Raw genomic sequence first — 17,148 nt, forward strand, 5'->3', positions numbered from 1 at the left:
GTATTTTATCTTTATGTTTTATATTTTCAATTATGTAGTTACTTTTCACAAATTGTTTTGATTATTTTTTGGAGAAAACATATAGCTATTTCTCTCTGGTTTCAGAAGAGATATGAGTTCATCTCTGCTTTCTAATGAATCTTACATAAATTATCTGCCAGGTAGTGATGTGTAGTTTTGGGATATTATTAATAAAACTACAGTTTATTAATATTTTCATGTTAATTTTTATATTTTGTTGCTTTGTGTGTATGTTTTTTAGGTTCCTTTGGTTGCACCAGTGCATTCCAGACACTAAATAGGCACATAAGCTGTAGGTGCAGTTTAATGGTTTTTCCCTCCATGGCCATGCTCTCACTTCCCAGTTATTAACATTTCAATCTGGGGACAAGAATAGGACCTATTTTCCTTTTATACCCATAGCACCCAGAGTATGGGAAGTTAACAGCTTGTGTCAATTTGCTAGGACTACCATAACAATATTACAGACAGAGTGGTTTGCCCCACATAAATATATTCTTTCACCATTTGGGGGGTTAAGAAGAACAAGGCCGGGGCTAGAGAGATGACTCAGAGGTTAAGAGCACTGCTTGTTCTTCCAAAGGTACTGCGTTCAATTCCCAGCAAACACATGGTGGCTCACAACCATCTGTAATGAAGTCTGGTGCCCTCTTCTGGCCTGCAGGGCTATGTACAGACAGGACACTATATACATAATAAATAAATAAATAAATACATAAATACATACATAAATACATAAATACATAAATAAATCCTTAAAAAAAAGAAGAAGAAGAAGAAGAAGAAGAAGAAGAAGAAGAAGAAGAAGAAGAAGAAGAACAAGGCCATAGTATCAGTAGCTTTGGTTTCTTCTGATTTCTCTCTCTATGGCTTGGCTGATCTTTCCATCAAGTCCTCAGATGCATGTCCTTTGTGTGCCCAAATTATACTTTTTATAGGGACAACCCAGATTTTACTAGGACCCACCCTGTTGGCTTCATTTTAAGCCAACCCCTCCTTAATGACTTTACGTCCAAATAAAGTAACATTCAGAGGTATGGGGCATTCAAGCTTCAAGATATGAATTAAGGAGGGCGGGTGGCTCCACTCCTAATATACCCCTTGGGTGATGGATGTAGAGAAAGAAATTGATGAGTAAATTCTTCTTCCATTCTTCCCCTCAACAGTAGGTCTTGATTCATATTTTATGCAATGCCTCTCAGAGAGACAGTGAAACAACCAGACACTTAGTTCGATGATCTAGTGGCAAGTCAACTTGCTGTTGGCTCTCCTTCCTTGTTTGCTGGCTCCTAATGCTTCCTTACTTCCTGTTCCCAGGAGCAAATGTACTATATAAAGCCTACATCCTTGCTTGGTTCCCTTAACATTCTCAGCTGACACACATTACCTCACTTTAACAGTCATGCAATATAGGTCATATTGTTACTTCACCAACAAAGAAGTGAGTGTTTGAAGATAAATGACTTGGTCAAGGTCACCCAGCCAGAAAGTTATACAAACACAACTCCTTTGTCTCCCAGGATGCACTACCTTGCAGGTATTATAATTATTAGCAATTTCTACATATTATCAAAATAAAATTTAGGCCCCGTTCCCTAGCAATTTTAAAATACTGCTTAAATGGACTAAAGCCAAAGGAAAGCCACCCCAAGGAAGTGGTGCATCTCCCTATCACTTCAATAACTGTCCTTGCATTTCTTTCCCAAATCTACAATTTGATCATCCTTTTCCCAAGGTTTCCTCAGTTTTGAAATTGCTTGTTTTCAATTACAAAATATATACAATATAATGTCATTATTATTATTATTATCACAAACTATACCTTCTCAAGGAAACATCTCACAGTCAAATAAGGGAGGCTCTTATATCTTAATCAAAGCTATATAGCTTGATTTTTCATTAAACGTGAGAGTAATTTAGTGCCCTACTATGCAATCATTATTGTTTCCTGAAAATGTGATGTGATGAGGTACAATAAATGCAAACTGAAATACTGCCTGTGGAAGGTTATTTATTATTTCTTCTAGCTAAAAACATTCATAACTGAAATTTATTGGTCCATACTCCCTTCATTATAAATATTTTATGTTCTGCCTGAGGGATCCACTTCTTAGCATTTAAATGTCTCAATCCTATGTCATTAACAGGAGGAACAAGTTCACTGGGTGGAATTTTACCCTTTACTTTGGAATGTTACAATAATAATAGGCTATAAATATGTTATAATTATGCCTTTGATCACTGCTGTAGTTTTCTAGCCTCAATGAATAAAATTCAAAATTAAAGCTGAGATGTTCCACAAAAATGGTAGCAATTAGCTTTAAGATTTGGTTGAAAATCATATTAATACAATAAAAATATTTAGAGTGGCTGGTACAGTATATCATCTTTCCTCTATTTCTTCTTCCTTAATGTCAAATAGTACTTACACCTATCATCTACTTTATAGATCAATAACGATTTATATTTGTTCTTTGATGTCTTAATCATCATAATTTTCTTTGAGTTATTGATGGAAGTTGCTTAAATCTTTGTTTTCCAACAATAAATGTGATGCTGAGCAAATTATACCTATGTATAAATTTGCTTTAATTTTTCATTTTAGTAACACTGTAACTCCAACTCCTTACACCTGTCCATCTCATCATGTGCAGTGGGTGAGGGGTTACCTCAGAGAAGGCATGGTGAGAAGAGGGGGTATGAGTGAAGGCCAGGTAACCCTGTCTAAGAAATCCTATGGCACAGAGAACATGGCCCATTTCACCGACTTCCCTTCAAATTTTTCCTGTGCAAACCCTAAACACAGATGACTCGAGAGTCCAAGAATGTGTAATGTTCCAGGACCTTCCAGTGAGCTATGGCACCCAAGCTGTCATCCTTCATATCAGGCTAACTAGTAGACCTTTTCTGAGATCTTTCTCATACTTCATTTGCATGCAGTTTAATTGTGAATACAAACTTTTGAGACCTACTGAAATGGTCAGTGTCGATTGCCAACTTGTCAGGACCCAGAATGACCCAGGAGACAAACCCCCAGGTACACCTTTGAGGGATTATTTAGATGGGATTAACCTTTCACCACGTCTGTGAGAGATTATGTGTGTGTGTTTGTTTGAGATAGGTTTCTCTGTGTAGCTTTGGAGCCTGTCCTGGATCTTGCTCTGTAGACCAGGCTGGCCTTGAACTCACAGAGACCCACCTGGCTCTGCCTCCTGAGTGCTGGGATTAAAGGTGTGCACCACCACCACTGGACTAGAGATTATCTTGATTAGTTTAAGTGAGGCTGGAAAGCCCACTCTAAAACTAGGTGGTACCATTCCCTATGCTTCTATCCTAAATATTTTTTTTAAAAAAAAATGAGGAAGCTAGCTGTGCAGCATTCATTGTCTTTGCTTCCTGATTCCCTATCGTGATAGAGTGTACTTTGAAACTGCAAGCCATAATAAACTCTTTCCTCCTTATGTCCCTTTTGTATGGATATTTGATCACAATGAAAAGTAACTGAGACGATTTATTCTTCACTTGGGAACATGACAACGAATCCATGCCTGAATTTCAGTTTAGTGAAAACTGAAAATAAAATTCTATAATCAGTGGCATCTTGGTGTCTTCGTTTGTTTGGTATAATGAAATACATGAGACTGCATAATTTATAAAGAAGTACAATTTAGTTCTTATAGTTCTTGAGGCTACAATGTTTCAGATGAAGATCCTGGCAGGTTTGTTGTCTGAAAATGGCCCAATGTTTCATAGATGACATTGTTTATGTGAACTTATATGGTACAAGGAACAGAAATGGCGAAGTAGAATGGCCAGTTTGCTCACAGAGCAGAAGAATGAAATGGATGGAATCTATAAACTTTATATAATAACCCTGATCCTACCCCAATGATGGCTTAATTATCTCCTACAAGTCTCATATTCCATACTAACTGTCCTGGTTGGCTTTTATTATCAGTTTGATCAAGGGACACCTGGGAAAAGAGTCTTAATGGAGGGACAGCATAAATCAGACAGGCCACAGCCGTGAGGACTGTTCTGATTGGTGAATGGCACGGGAGGACCCTGCTCACTATGAGCAGCACCATCCCTGGGCAAGCGGGCCTGGGCCATAAAGAAAGTTGGCTGAAGATGAGTCAGAGCAGGTGAACCAGTAGTAAATTTCCTCCATGGTCTCTGCTTCAGTTCCTGTGTGAGTTTCTGTCTGGATGATGGCCCATGACCTGGAAGTGTAAGCTGAAATTAACCCTTTCTTTCCCAAACTGCTTTTTGGCATGGCAACAGAAAAGCAAACTGGAGCACTCAGACACACTAACATTTTTTTTTTTTTATTTACTGTTAAATTAACATTTAATTTCAACACAAAATTTAATTTCAACACAAAATTTAATCTCAACACAATTAAATTTCAACACAATAACATGCATGAATTTAAACCACAGACTCTGGTATCGCATTATTCATAGAAGAAATACACAGAGAAGAGATGGACAGCTTCTTTTAGTACATATGAATGCATTGGCAAGGGCTATTTCCTTAAAATATTTGGAAGTTTGAACAACAAAAAAAATTGATTGGCCTTTCTCTGACCATATTTTCAAATACTGGTACCCCTAAAGTAATCTGCTAATGGGGCAACACTGATTTTGATTATCAGCTGAAAAGGAGATGGGCTGATGAAATTGATAAAGTGACCGATTTTAGTGGGGAGATTAAAATAAAAATGAGATTTGAGGGATCTGATTAAAGCTAAGTCTTTCAGGAAGGAATTGTGATGAATATTGTGGAAATTCAATGATATATAAGCTTCACATTTTTAACACAGCACACATATGGTTTAAGAAAGCTACTTCAAGGCTTGGTGGTTAAGAACCCTTGCTATTCTTGCAAGAGAGATGGGTTCAGTTCCCTGCAGCCACATGGTAGCTCATAACATCTGTAACTCTAGTTCCAGGTTATTTAGAGCTCTCTTCTAGCTTCCTCGAGCACCAGGTAGGCACATGGCTCACACACATACATGTGGACAAAACATTCCAGGCATCTTCCCATCTTTCTCTCACCATCACTGGGATGACATGGGCACAGGCAGCTTTTTATGTAGGTCCTGGAGATCAAAGATAGGGTCCACATGCTTGATCAGTAGTCTTCAAACATTTTTGCTAAACTACATAAAAGGTGCAAGAAAAGAACTATGGGCTGGGGTATCTGGAGAACAAACCATTAAGCTGCAAATTGTTCAGGGTGATCCATGGTTTACTTCAGCTGCTTGTAGTAAAAGAAGAGAAAAATGTTTTTAAAGTTGGAATGAAATTCAAAGGGAAAAGGAATGGAAACTTAGAGATGTTCAAGCCTTTTCATGGAAAATAAAAGTTAGGTGGAAACTAAGGGAATGACCAAGTAACCATTTGTTACAGAGACTGATCCAGAGGGAGACCAGGTAATGGAAGAACTTAAGAACCCCCCCCACACACACACACCTTCTGCCCCAAGGATTTTAAGAGTTCTCCAAGGCAAACTAGGACCCTGAGTCCAAGGTTTTCAGATCCATAAGATCTCAGCACCAAATTCCAGCAGTGTCCCACCACCCTGGCCTTGGTTCAGGTAAGCCATATGGGCCTCAACTCACTGTACCTGGTGGCGCTAGCCATAAACTGTGAGAACAACCATGTCATGCTAATACTATGGGCAAACAAATTCAGAAACTATGGGGCCATGCTTTCAGTTTTATTTCTGTCATTTTGATTAAAACATTTGATAAAACTTAGAGGACAAAAGACTTTGTTCTGCTTAAAATTCCAGGTCCTAGACCATCACTGAGAGAATCAAATCAGGAAACTCAAGCCAGGCCTGTTCAATCTTCTAGATGGCATTACCTCTAACCAAGGAACTCACAGCCAAAAAAATAAAAAAAAATAAAAAGTACAGCAGAAACCATGCAGGAATGCTGCTTTCTGGCTCCTTTGCAAACTGGCTTCTACTCAGCTAATTTCCTCATATAGTTCTGGATCTTATGCCTAAGGATGGTGCTGCCCATAGTGGGGTGGGCCATCCTACACTAAATAATGATCAAGACAGTCCCCAACAGACATGCTCACAGGCCAGTCTGATCTGGGCAACTCTTGAATTGAAGCTCCAGCTTGTGATAGGGACACTATGATAGCCCCCAAAAGATACTTCAATGGATGTCACAGGATGCCAGGAAAGATGGTGTTACCATAGGGAAACAACCCCCAGAGAGCCCTCCCAAGTGCATTGTAAGTGGAACCATTCCAAGGGCAGCCTCTAAGAGCACAGGCTCATGGGACCATGGTATGCAACTCTAGTTTTAGAAGAACAAAATGGTAAGAGTTGCTAAGTACACTGAGCCCAGTATCCATGGGAGAGATTGCCTGAAACCTCAGAGGCCCGATTCCTATGCCAGTGGATCCAAATTAGAAGACATGAGGTCAAAAGAGATTATTACTGTTATTTTCCCAGCTTGAGTTCAGTTTCACTTGAGTTCACCCTACTTGTTTACCTGTGCCTATCGCACTCTTGTATTTTAGAAACAAGTAGATTTTAATTTTACATACAGAGAGAGAGAGAGAGAAGAAGAAGAGGAGGAGGAGGAGGAGGAGGAGGAGGGGGGAGGAGGGGGAGGGGGAGGGGGGAGGAGGAGGGGAGGAGGAGGAGAAGAAGAAGAAGAGGAGGAGGAGGAGGAGGGGGAGGGGAGGGAGGAGGAGGAGGAAAGAAGAAGAAGAAGAGGAGGAGGAGGAGGAGGAGGAGAAGAAGAAGAGAGGAGGAGGAGGAGGGGAGGGGGAGAGGAGGGGGAGGAGGAGGAGAAGAAGAAGAGGAGGAGGAAGAGGAGGGGAGGGGGAGGAGGAGGGGAGGAGGAGGAGGAGGAGGAGGAGGAGGAGAAGAAGAAGAAGAAGAAGAAGAAGAAGAAGAAGAAGAAGAAGAAGAAGAAGAAGAAAATCTGCCCTTATGGCAAATTGTGCCTTGAATCTCACATTTATAAGTAATTCACACAAGACTCAGGATCTCAGGATTTTACACGTTTAGCTGTGTCTGGGATACATTAATATTCTGGAGTGCTCTGGCCATAGTGAATATGTTTCCTATGTTAGAAGATTATAAATCTGGGAAGCCAGTGAGGAAGGTTATGATTTGAATGTGTCATCCCAATAACTTGTGTCAGAAACTTAATCCCCACAACTTCAGTGTAGGGAAGTATGGCCTCTTGGAATCCCATGAGGATTAATGCTAATTATCTAACAGCTGGAGGCTACTGCCCAGCAGCTTGCCCCCTGTTAAACTGTTACTTTCTACTGTGGGATGATACAGCAAGAAATCCCTCAATGAGAAGCTTCCTCCTGCAGCAGATGGGAAGAAATTCAGAGACCCACAGACAGCCATTACACACACACACACACACACACACACACACACACACACACACACAGAGACAGAGACAGAGACAGAGACAGAAACAGAGACCTTGGAACACTCAACCCTAAATGGGATGTCTCCATCAAATCCCTCCCCTCTGGGCTCAGGGAACCCCAAGGAAGAGGGGGTATAAAGAGTATAAGAGCCAGAGGGGATGGGGCACACCAAGAAAACAAAGCCTTCAAAATCAACATGATCAAAGCTCCTATGAACTCACAGAGACTGAGGCAGCATGCACAGGGCCTGCATGGGTCTGCACCAGGCCTTCTGTGCACATATCATGGCTTCCACTTTAGTGTGTTTATGGGACTCCTGAGTGTGTGAAGGAGTGGGTCTCTGACTCTTGTGCCTTCTCTTGCGCTCTTTTCCTTCTGTTGGTTTGTCTTGTCCAACTTGATGTGATAGTTTTTGTTTTACATTATATTTTATTTGGTTACATTTTATTATTATTACTTAGAAGCCTGTTTCCCAATGAGAGACAGAAATGGGGTGGATCTGATGGGAGGGAGGTGGGGGGCGGAGACTGGGAGGCGTAGAGGGAGGGGAAACTGTAAGTCATCAGGGTATGTCATGTTAGGGAAAGTATATTTTCAATAAAAGGAAAAAGAAAAACAAGGAATCCCCCCCTCACACCCAATGAATCCTAGCCCCTCAACCCTGGACTTCTATGCTTTATTAATTTTCCAATCTCATGTATTTTGTTATACCAGCACAATGACAAAGAAAAGGAACACATCACGCAGAGCTAACAGCAAAACCGAATTAATACAGTAGAGCATGAGGACCAGCGGACCTTAAATGGACTAAGACAATAAAAACAGCCTCTTCTGGATTTTTATCACAAAACATTTATTTTATTCATGTGAATAAAGACCCACTAGAACTATATCCCACAGAGGAGGCTGAAAAAGAGTGAACAAGATTTATTTTTATTTTGAAAATGAAAGGTAAATTTGGGTTTTGTGCCAGGAAACAGGGAAGTGGAAGATGATTTCAGAAGTTCACACAAATGCAGTTCTCACAACTACAGATAATGAAGCCACAGAGGAAGAAAGGGGTCAGACGGTTAAAAGACACCAATGTGGTTGCTGAGCTCAGAGTCTGAAGGGACACATAGAGAGTCTAAGCTTCTCTGGCTCTTCTGCTAGCCTGAACGGGCAAATGCAGGCAACATGATAACCGCCAAGATAGCTGTGAGAAGAAACTCACACAGATGTCTCCGGAATATGTTTTGAGACTGGGTACAACTTCTCATTGTTCATCATCTAAGTCTTCCCTAACACGCTTTTGATTCATAAGCCAAATTTGGTCCCTATTCCCACATCTTGCTCTAGGCTTTTTTTTTTTTTTTTTAATTGAAAACTAACGCCTCTGGAGTTCTGAGGACCCCAATCAGGGTGTTATAAAAACAGCTACACATATTATATATATATACATACACACACACATATATATATACACTGAACTCATACTTTGTTAGTATCTTAGCCTTCTCCAGGGATTCAAAAAGACAGAGGGCCAAACAAAAACATCAGCCAAGGAAGAATTCGTGTAAGAATGTGGCATAGAATTGACAACTTTAGGAACTTTGTAGTACTAAATGGTTGAAGTTTTTTTTTTTTTTAAAGTCTTATCAGTTCACGAAGACACTAAAGAAAGACACTCTGTTTGACATTAATATCTTCAATGATGACAGAGAAAACAAGCCTCTCCTCTCTGTGGATGAAAAAGGCAAAGCATATTGATAAGGAGAACCTGGAGTGTTAGCTGAGTCTGAATTTTCTCTAGAGGTTTCTAAAGAGCCCGTAAATTAGACCATTAAACATTGCCAGTAGCCTTTGAAGAGCTCAAAACAGCAGTGGGAAAGAAAATCATATGCCGGAAAATACTCACCGCTCTTGAAAAAAAAAAAAAATGGGACAAACGGGGCCGTGGAAAATTAGTGTGAAGTGTTCTATTGACTTCAGCTAAGATTTCTGACTTTTTTACACAAAGGAATAGGTGTGGAGAACATCAAGAACCGGTGATCGCTAGGAATCAACAGAGCCCCACAAGAACAAATTTGACTCATCACAGTGCCTTCTGCGTGAGTCAGAGCTCCTCCGGCAGGGAGCAGATGGCACACACAAGAAAGTGTACCATACAAGCCTGGGACAGCGTCAAGGCAAACCTAGGGATGGTAAAGGGATGGGGGAAGCCAGCACCGCCCACAGCAGGACTGGCTACACAGTTTGTAGGACCGCGTTCAAAACAGACTATGAATTTCAAAATCAGAACCGCAGAGCCCTATATGGTCACACAGGCAAGAAATCTCTGACCCTTAGATGTCAAGTGGCAGGGTTGCAGGGGGTAGGGGGGTGGGAGGGTATCTGAGAGGCTGCACAGTGTCCTAGTTTTATCTCTTCAGGCAAGGGAGAGAGTTCATTGGAGGGACTTGCAAGCCTTTGGAAGAACTAAGCCACTTATCCAATGCTAAACATACTATATTATGTGTGGCTGTAAGAAAGGAATCTGATGAAATGCAGGCCATAGTTTCATCCCCTTGACTCTCCTGCAGTCTCCAGTGAATTCAGGACAAAGGAATCCAGCTAATGCAGTACAAAGAGAACATCTTTCAGGAGCACAAAGCAGGGCAGAGTGGACTGGGAGAAGCATATCTTTGCGAGGTCACGCTGTCAAATCTATGAAACCTGTACGTCCAGTCTGTAAAGACCGTACAAAGGCATGTGCTAGTCACAAAATGTTTGGCTTGGAAAAGGCAGAAAAGTGTGTGCTAGAGGCAAAGGTCAAGAATGGGTTAAACCATGGTATCTACAGGTACTGGAAGCTGGGTAAAATGTAAACTGGAAGGGATGCAAATGGGCACCGCAGTCTGCCCTGTCCAGTACAATTATTTACTATTGACTAAAGAAGAGTTGTTTGTCAAGCATGCTTTACACATTCCCAAGAAGGGCATTGGGCAACCAGGATGGCAACGTTAGAACCCCCAAATGACGAAAGCAGGTTACAGCAATGGAATAAAAGATCTTGACAAACAGGAACAACGGAACAAGCTTAACAGTAAAAAGTCTTTATATTTGTTCCCCAAATTAAAAGGCCAGCGGCACAGACTTAGGACAAGGAAGTTCCGATTTATCATGCATTAAAATGACTCAGACAGTAGTACAGTGGAAAAGCAAAGGCAAAATGAGTCTGGACTGCAGTGGATTATCCAATAAAGCAGATTAGATGTTAGGCAGCAGCATTCATTAAACAAAAGAGGTGGCAATCCAAATCTGGAATTGTGTTGATTAAACCACACCTGGAACACTGGATTTGCTTTTGAATGCCACAGATGTCTTATGACGCACTCTGAGAACAGTAGTTAGAAACAGAAGAGATCTTTTCATTAGAACCAACCCCAAATGCTGGCCTGGCTTTAGTAACTGGTAAAAGGACAACTCGAATATGAAGGTTTTGCTATTACTGCTCAATCAACAAGCCAAATAAGAATAAAGGACATACATGCACTGAAAAACATGCTTGCCTACCTACTCAGCTCTACCCCCAAATGTGCAGGACAGAGAATCGGGGTCAAAACTCAGTCTTTTGTGGGAGAGAAAAGGGACATTATCTCACAAGGACTCACACTATGACCACACATAGTTTCTGCTGCAGCATGTTGACATACTTCTGAATTACCTACCACTGGGCTCATGGAGTATGTAGCCATGCATTAACACACAATGAGGACCATTCCTTGGCATTGGAAACAATTCAAGAGATTTAAGGTTAATATAAAAAGGGCAGAGACACTAATGGTATCCAAATGACATTAAAGACAGTCACATTGGAGAATAATTATGACAATTCTCTAATATCTCAAGTTATAAATCAGGGTATTAAAAACATCAGACTTTTTTTCATAATATTTTATTGATTTAGGGATTTCATATCATGGACCCTCTCACTTCCTAGTCCTCCCAGCTCTGCCCCCGACTCTTGGGATTCCCCCCAAGGGAAAAAACACTCCAATATGGTATTGTCCATATACTCACTGGAACTTGGACCAACTCCCAGTGGCCAGCCCCTTAAAGAAAACCGAGTCTTTCCTACCTGCACCTCGCTGGAAGCCATCAGTTCTGGAGACCTACACTTCAGCATCCTTATCACAATTTTTTTTTTTTTTTTTTTTGAGCTGAGGATCAAACCCGGGGCCTTGCGCTTGCTAGGCGAGCACTCTACCACTGAGCTAAGTCCTCCTTATTACAATTTTTAAGAGCTCTCTTTGATGGCTTCTGTCTAGGCTGTTTTTTTCCCTGGGGTACAGGGTTGTCACAGAAGCCTTCTACATCCCTCTTTCTCAACTGTGAGCCTGCAGTCATCAATACCATGGCAAAAGTAGCTTCCTTGACTTTTACAGTCCGTGTGAGCATGGACCATGGACTTACACACATGATTCCTGGAGACAGCATGAGCCACGAACATCTGCATGGCCTTTGGTGGTAACAATGGCCATGGACATCAACACAGACTGCAGAAGGACCATGGCCCCAGGCATGGCCCCGAATCAGAGACTTTTTATGGCCCAGTTTTCTTTCCCTTTCCTCCCTTCTCTTCCTTCTTTTCATCTCCCTCTCCTTCTTTCTTCCCTTCCTCCCTTTCTTTTTTTCAAGACAGGATCTTGAGTGCACATTCTAGGAGCACGGGCATACTGAGCTGATGTTTCCTGAGGACGGAACGAACTCTCAGGGAAAGCTGTTCCCCCCTACTCTGACACATGAATGAGTATAAGAACACAGACTGGACGACTCCACACCAGAAGCATTACTTAGGCAACACAAGCCTTAGACGGGTGTTTGGGGCAGGTTTTTAAAGAGCTCTTCCAATAATAAATTCCCTCAGCTTATTGTTTTCATCACACAAACACTTATTGACTCATTGGCTACGCAGTCAAAATCATTTTAAAACTGAGGAAACAAGAATAAATGGAAACAAGTCATTTTCTCATAGGGTTTAAATCTGATGGAATAAGTAAATGCTAATATAATAATAAAATAATAACAATCAAATGTCATGTAACAGTGAAGGAGAGTAAAGCAGGCTATAGAAACTGTTGGCAAGAGGGGAAAAGGCTAGGACAAGGACCATCAGCAAAGGCCTCTCTGGCCAAGGAGGGCATCTCTTCATTAACCATATCTACATTTTCAGTCCTTGTGCCTTGCTAGGTTCTTTTTTTGTTCACAGATATCTTACCATCAACATGGTTAACTCTGAATCCTTACAACCAGAATGGTGTTCTACACTCAGAAGAACTCAAGAGTGAGACTATGACAGTGAAATTTAAAATCTGACTCTGCCAGCCACTCTTGGCTTAGCCACATGGGTGTGGCTGTATACCTCTCCCCACACACTTTGCTCTCCTTACTTGGTTTTGGATCTGTTTTTATGATCTTAGGTTATTTATTTAAGTAGAGGGGACATACTTATTCATCTATATTTCCTGTCCATCTCAAGAAAGCTTTATCTCACCAACTGGATATGCCATTCTCTTTATTTAGTGGAAAAACTTAAATGTTGATAGTTAATTTGAAATTTATATTTTGCTGCACGGGAGTCAAAATAGACTGATATTAACATTTGACCAAATCTATTTCAGGTGAAAAAATAAGTAAGTATTATTATAGCAGACTCCTCAAAGCTAAGAGGAAGACAAACTAATTGGACTATAGATCCAAATTATACACAAATACAAATAGCTTATGGACATAATCTTTCTTTATTCTTTTTTTTAATGTGTGTGCTTAGCCAAAGTACAAAGAGATATCTGGAATGTCATTTTAAAAGATTACTAGAGTAAGAAATAGTTTTCCATATTCTATAAAAGTAATATGTCAAAAGGTATCATTTTAACTTTCTACTCAGAGATTCATAAAGTCATACATTGCCATAATGTGAAAACTACCTTAGAAATTGTTTCTTAAACTACCAACAACCACCTGAGAGAAACACTTTTAAAAAATGCAATTAAATGTGCAAGATACTTGTCTTATAGTAAAACATTAAGCAAATGGAGTCACTTATAGATGGAAGACAAGCACAGTTCTTTGCTGTTCCTGGCTACACTGAAATTACAGGCACAATATTAAAAGAAAAATTGTAGTGTTAAAAATTAAGGAGATTTTTTTTTTTTCATGACAGTTTGAGGGAAGAAGAGAAAGGGCAACTGGCTTACTGAAGAAAACAGTAGGAAAGCAGAGCTCAAAGCACCTTAGAAGGTGTGAGAACCCCACAGGCTCTCTACTTGTCTAAAACAACACGTAGACTCTGCAAAACTACCGGGGGGGCAGTTTCATTCACAGAACCACACCGGAAAGGGCAGACCTCTTCCTCTGACTGCCTTCCTTCCTGGTCTTCCTGGTACAGAGCCAACGGTGGTTTCAGACTTCAACTTTGGACTTCAGAACCAAACCTAACAGTTCTTCACAGACCTGCCCAGGTTTGTGCCCTAAATCTCTGGTTTCTCAAACGAAACACTATCCCACTGGGTTTCCCAAATACCTGTTAAAGGGTCTAAGATAACCCAGTAACCAGGGAAATTCAAAGCAAATTCCATGGGGCTTAATAGCATCCACAAGGGCACCCAGGGAAGAAAAAGTAAGTCTTTTTTTTTTTTTTTTTTTTTGACTGCCTGGGGGTTACACCTGCTCGAGGAAGTATAAGAAAGATTTGGGGTTTCGCATATTCAGGCTATACATATGACAACCCCCCCCAAAAAAAAAGAAATAAAAAACGTTATCGTTATTCGCAAAAACAAACAAACAAAAACAAAAAACATTATTCACACCAAAGAGAATGAGTCCGGTCACTCCAGAAAACAACTTGAAACAATTTGAGATTTTTGTTTTCCTTACTCTTTCGATACTGAAGTCTCACTCTGTGTTAAGTAGCCGAAGCTGGCCCCAAACTCTCTATGCCCTCGTCTCTTCCTCCTGAACGTTAGGACTGTATCACAAGAGCTATACCAGCCAAGCAAGGACATTTCTTAAGGCGTTAGTTGTACAACCATCCCACAACCTTACAATGACAAGATTGGGCTTATTTCAAACAAACAAACAAACAAAAAAAAATGCAGATCTACTCAAAACCGGCACAGGATGCTCAGCAGTGCCGTTCAGAGACAGACAAAACCTGCAAACAACCCAGGTGTCCTTTCAGTGGATGGCTTCAAGGAGTGGTAAGAAAAAAAGAACAAAACACTGGCATTCCCATCACCAGCACACCAACTTCCTACCTCAGAAAACATGTACAGACTTTAGAAAAAGTTCACAAATCCAGAGGACAACGCGGGGGGGGGGGGTGGGGAGATGCCTCAAGGTCACACACTGTTCAATTCCACCCGCATGGAATTCCTGAAATGATAAATTGTGCAAGTGGAGACATTAGCTTCAGTGGTTACCAGGAGTTAGGGAATGAGACAGAGAAGGAGACAGGAGGTAATGGAGGCACAAACAAATCGCGCCGGGAAGAAACAGCCTGTAGGCCTTGGTACAGAGATTCCATAATCCTCAAAGGTTTCATGGTTACGGGAAAGCTGGTCAAAGGTAGGTGGTGAACCTCTTTTTTTTCTTACAACGCTCCGCAGCGTGTGTTCTGCCGATCCAATCATGGCAGAATCGTGGCAGTAGATCAGTGACTGCCGGGCTGGGTTCTACACCCCAGAGCAGACTCTCCCCACAATGGAAGAAAAAAAGATTAGCAACTAAAGAGAGGATCGCGGTAAAGAGAACAGCAAAAGTGAGCATCCCCAAGAGAATCCAGAAGGAGCTGGGGACACTCCTGAAACATCCGTCTCCACTCTCCGGGAGGGGTGGGGGGCGGGGGGAGTCAAGGCTTCCTGGATGGAGTGGTGCATCTCTCCTCCACCAGGTGGAGCCTGGACTTACGCAATGCTTTCTAGGGTTCAGAGGTCACGCCGTGGGCTGTGGCAAACCGGCTGAGGCAGCCTCTTGGCCACGGGAGTTTGAGCTCGGTGTCCTTCGCCCGGACGGCCCGAAGACCGCACCCAGCACCCTTCTGTGAGCTCCCCAGCTTCTCCCCGAGCTCCGTCCGGGACTTCCTTGAGAAAGCCATCATGCCCCACCTCCGAGCTCACGAAGTCCAGCAGCTGCTACATAACAAGTTCGTCGTCATTCTGGGAGACTCCATCCAGCGCGCCGTGTACAAGGACCTGGTGCTCCTGCTCCAGAAGGACTGCCTGCTGTCCTCCAGCCAGCTGAAGAGCAAGGGTGAGCTGAGCTTCGAACACGACGTGCTCCTGGAGGGCGGGAGGTGGGGACCCATGCACAACGGGACCCACTACCGCGAGGTGCGCCAGTTCTGCTCGGGTCACCATTTGGTGCGCTTCTACTTCCTCACGCGTGTCTACTCGCCTTACGTCGAGGACGTCCTGCAACAGCTGCGTTGGGGCCACTATGTCCCGGACTTGGTCGTCATGAACTCGTGCCTCTGGGACCTGTCCAGGTACGGGCACAACTTCCGCAGGAGCTACCGGGAAGACCTGGAGAGGCTGTTCCGACGCCTGGATCAGGTGCTGCCAGCCTCCTGCCTCCTGGTGTGGAACACCACCATGCCTGTGGCCGAGGTCATATCTGGGGGCTTCGTGCTGCCTGATGCTCCAGCCTGCCCATCGCGCATGCGGGAAGATGTGATTGAGGCCAATTTCTACAGCTCAGCCGAGGCGGTAAGGCGTGGCTTCGATGTGCTCGATCTCCATTTTCACTTCCGCCATGCGGGGCAGCACCGGCTGAGTGATGGCGTGCACTGGGACGAGCGTGCCCACCGCTACCTCACGCAGCTGCTGCTGGCACACGTGGCAGACGCCTGGGGCGTGGTCCTCCCCACACACAACCCCGTGGGCTGGTGGATCAGGGATGTGCCAGCCGAAGGACAGCCAGACCGGGCAGACAGAAGGGCAGAGAGAAGGCAGCCTCGAGACCACCACAGATGGGAGCAGCGTGAACCCCCTGTGTCCAGGCGCTCTTCCTCTCCCAGGTCCCACCGCCACAGCTCTTGGAGAGCTTCCTCTCACACTGGCCACCTGCTGAGCCGCAGAGCCGACCCCAGGCCCTCTCCAACCTCCCAGCAGCACGCGTTCCACAGAGATTCCCGGAGGCACAGGTATGGATGTGTCAGGGAAACCACCTCTACAGATCGTGAACCCAGGCCAGGCCCCATCCGCAGAGTCTATCCCCATCACCAAAACAGAGAGTCTTCCCCTTACCCTTCCCGGCACCACAGAGAGCCACACAGATCCCATCGAAGGCATAGTCATCGACCCACCTAAGCACATGCAGAGAGGCAAGGTCTCCAGAGCTAGACCCAGGTTTGTCTGCCCACAAGCTACCTGATTCTGTCACATGGCCTTTAGCATCCCTTACCTGAAGGCAATTTAGTTTTCTTGGCCATTTATTGATGAGAAAGCCCAGATCTGGAATACCTCACCATGCTCTTACACCTATTAGCATTTGTTTGGAACTGGTCCGCGTGAAAAAGCGCCCCTCTCATTAGAAAGAGAGGGCATAGGCATGGATTAAATCTCAAAGCACTAATCTCTGTTGACATTTTTCCTTGAGCGAAAGTGAAAAACGTTGATTCGAAACTCCATGGACTTCATCCTTACCATCGGTTCCAGCGTGTGTTAATAGAACTTAATCTCCA

At 42.9% G+C, this 17,148-nt stretch overlaps 1 protein-coding gene across 1 annotated transcript; it reads left to right on the forward strand.

Moving 5' to 3' along the window:
- The first annotated feature begins 15,562 nt into the window (after positions 1-15,562).
- On the forward strand, positions 15,563-16,774 carry LOC118573029 (PC-esterase domain-containing protein 1B-like). Its single transcript, XM_036173006.1, has one exon. It carries the CDS (start codon positions 15,563-15,565, stop codon positions 16,772-16,774), a length of 1,212 nt encoding a protein of 403 aa, XP_036028899.1.
- Positions 16,775-17,148: the final 374 nt, after the last annotated feature.

Source organism: Onychomys torridus, chromosome 23 (assembly GCF_903995425.1).
Source record: "Onychomys torridus chromosome 23, mOncTor1.1, whole genome shotgun sequence".
Taxonomy (NCBI): domain Eukaryota; kingdom Metazoa; phylum Chordata; class Mammalia; order Rodentia; family Cricetidae; genus Onychomys; species Onychomys torridus.

Coding starts and splice junctions, on each gene's coding strand:
- LOC118573029 (XM_036173006.1), top strand. CDS start 15,563: ATGCCCCACCTCCGAGCTCACGAAGTCCAGCAGCTGCTACATAACAAG.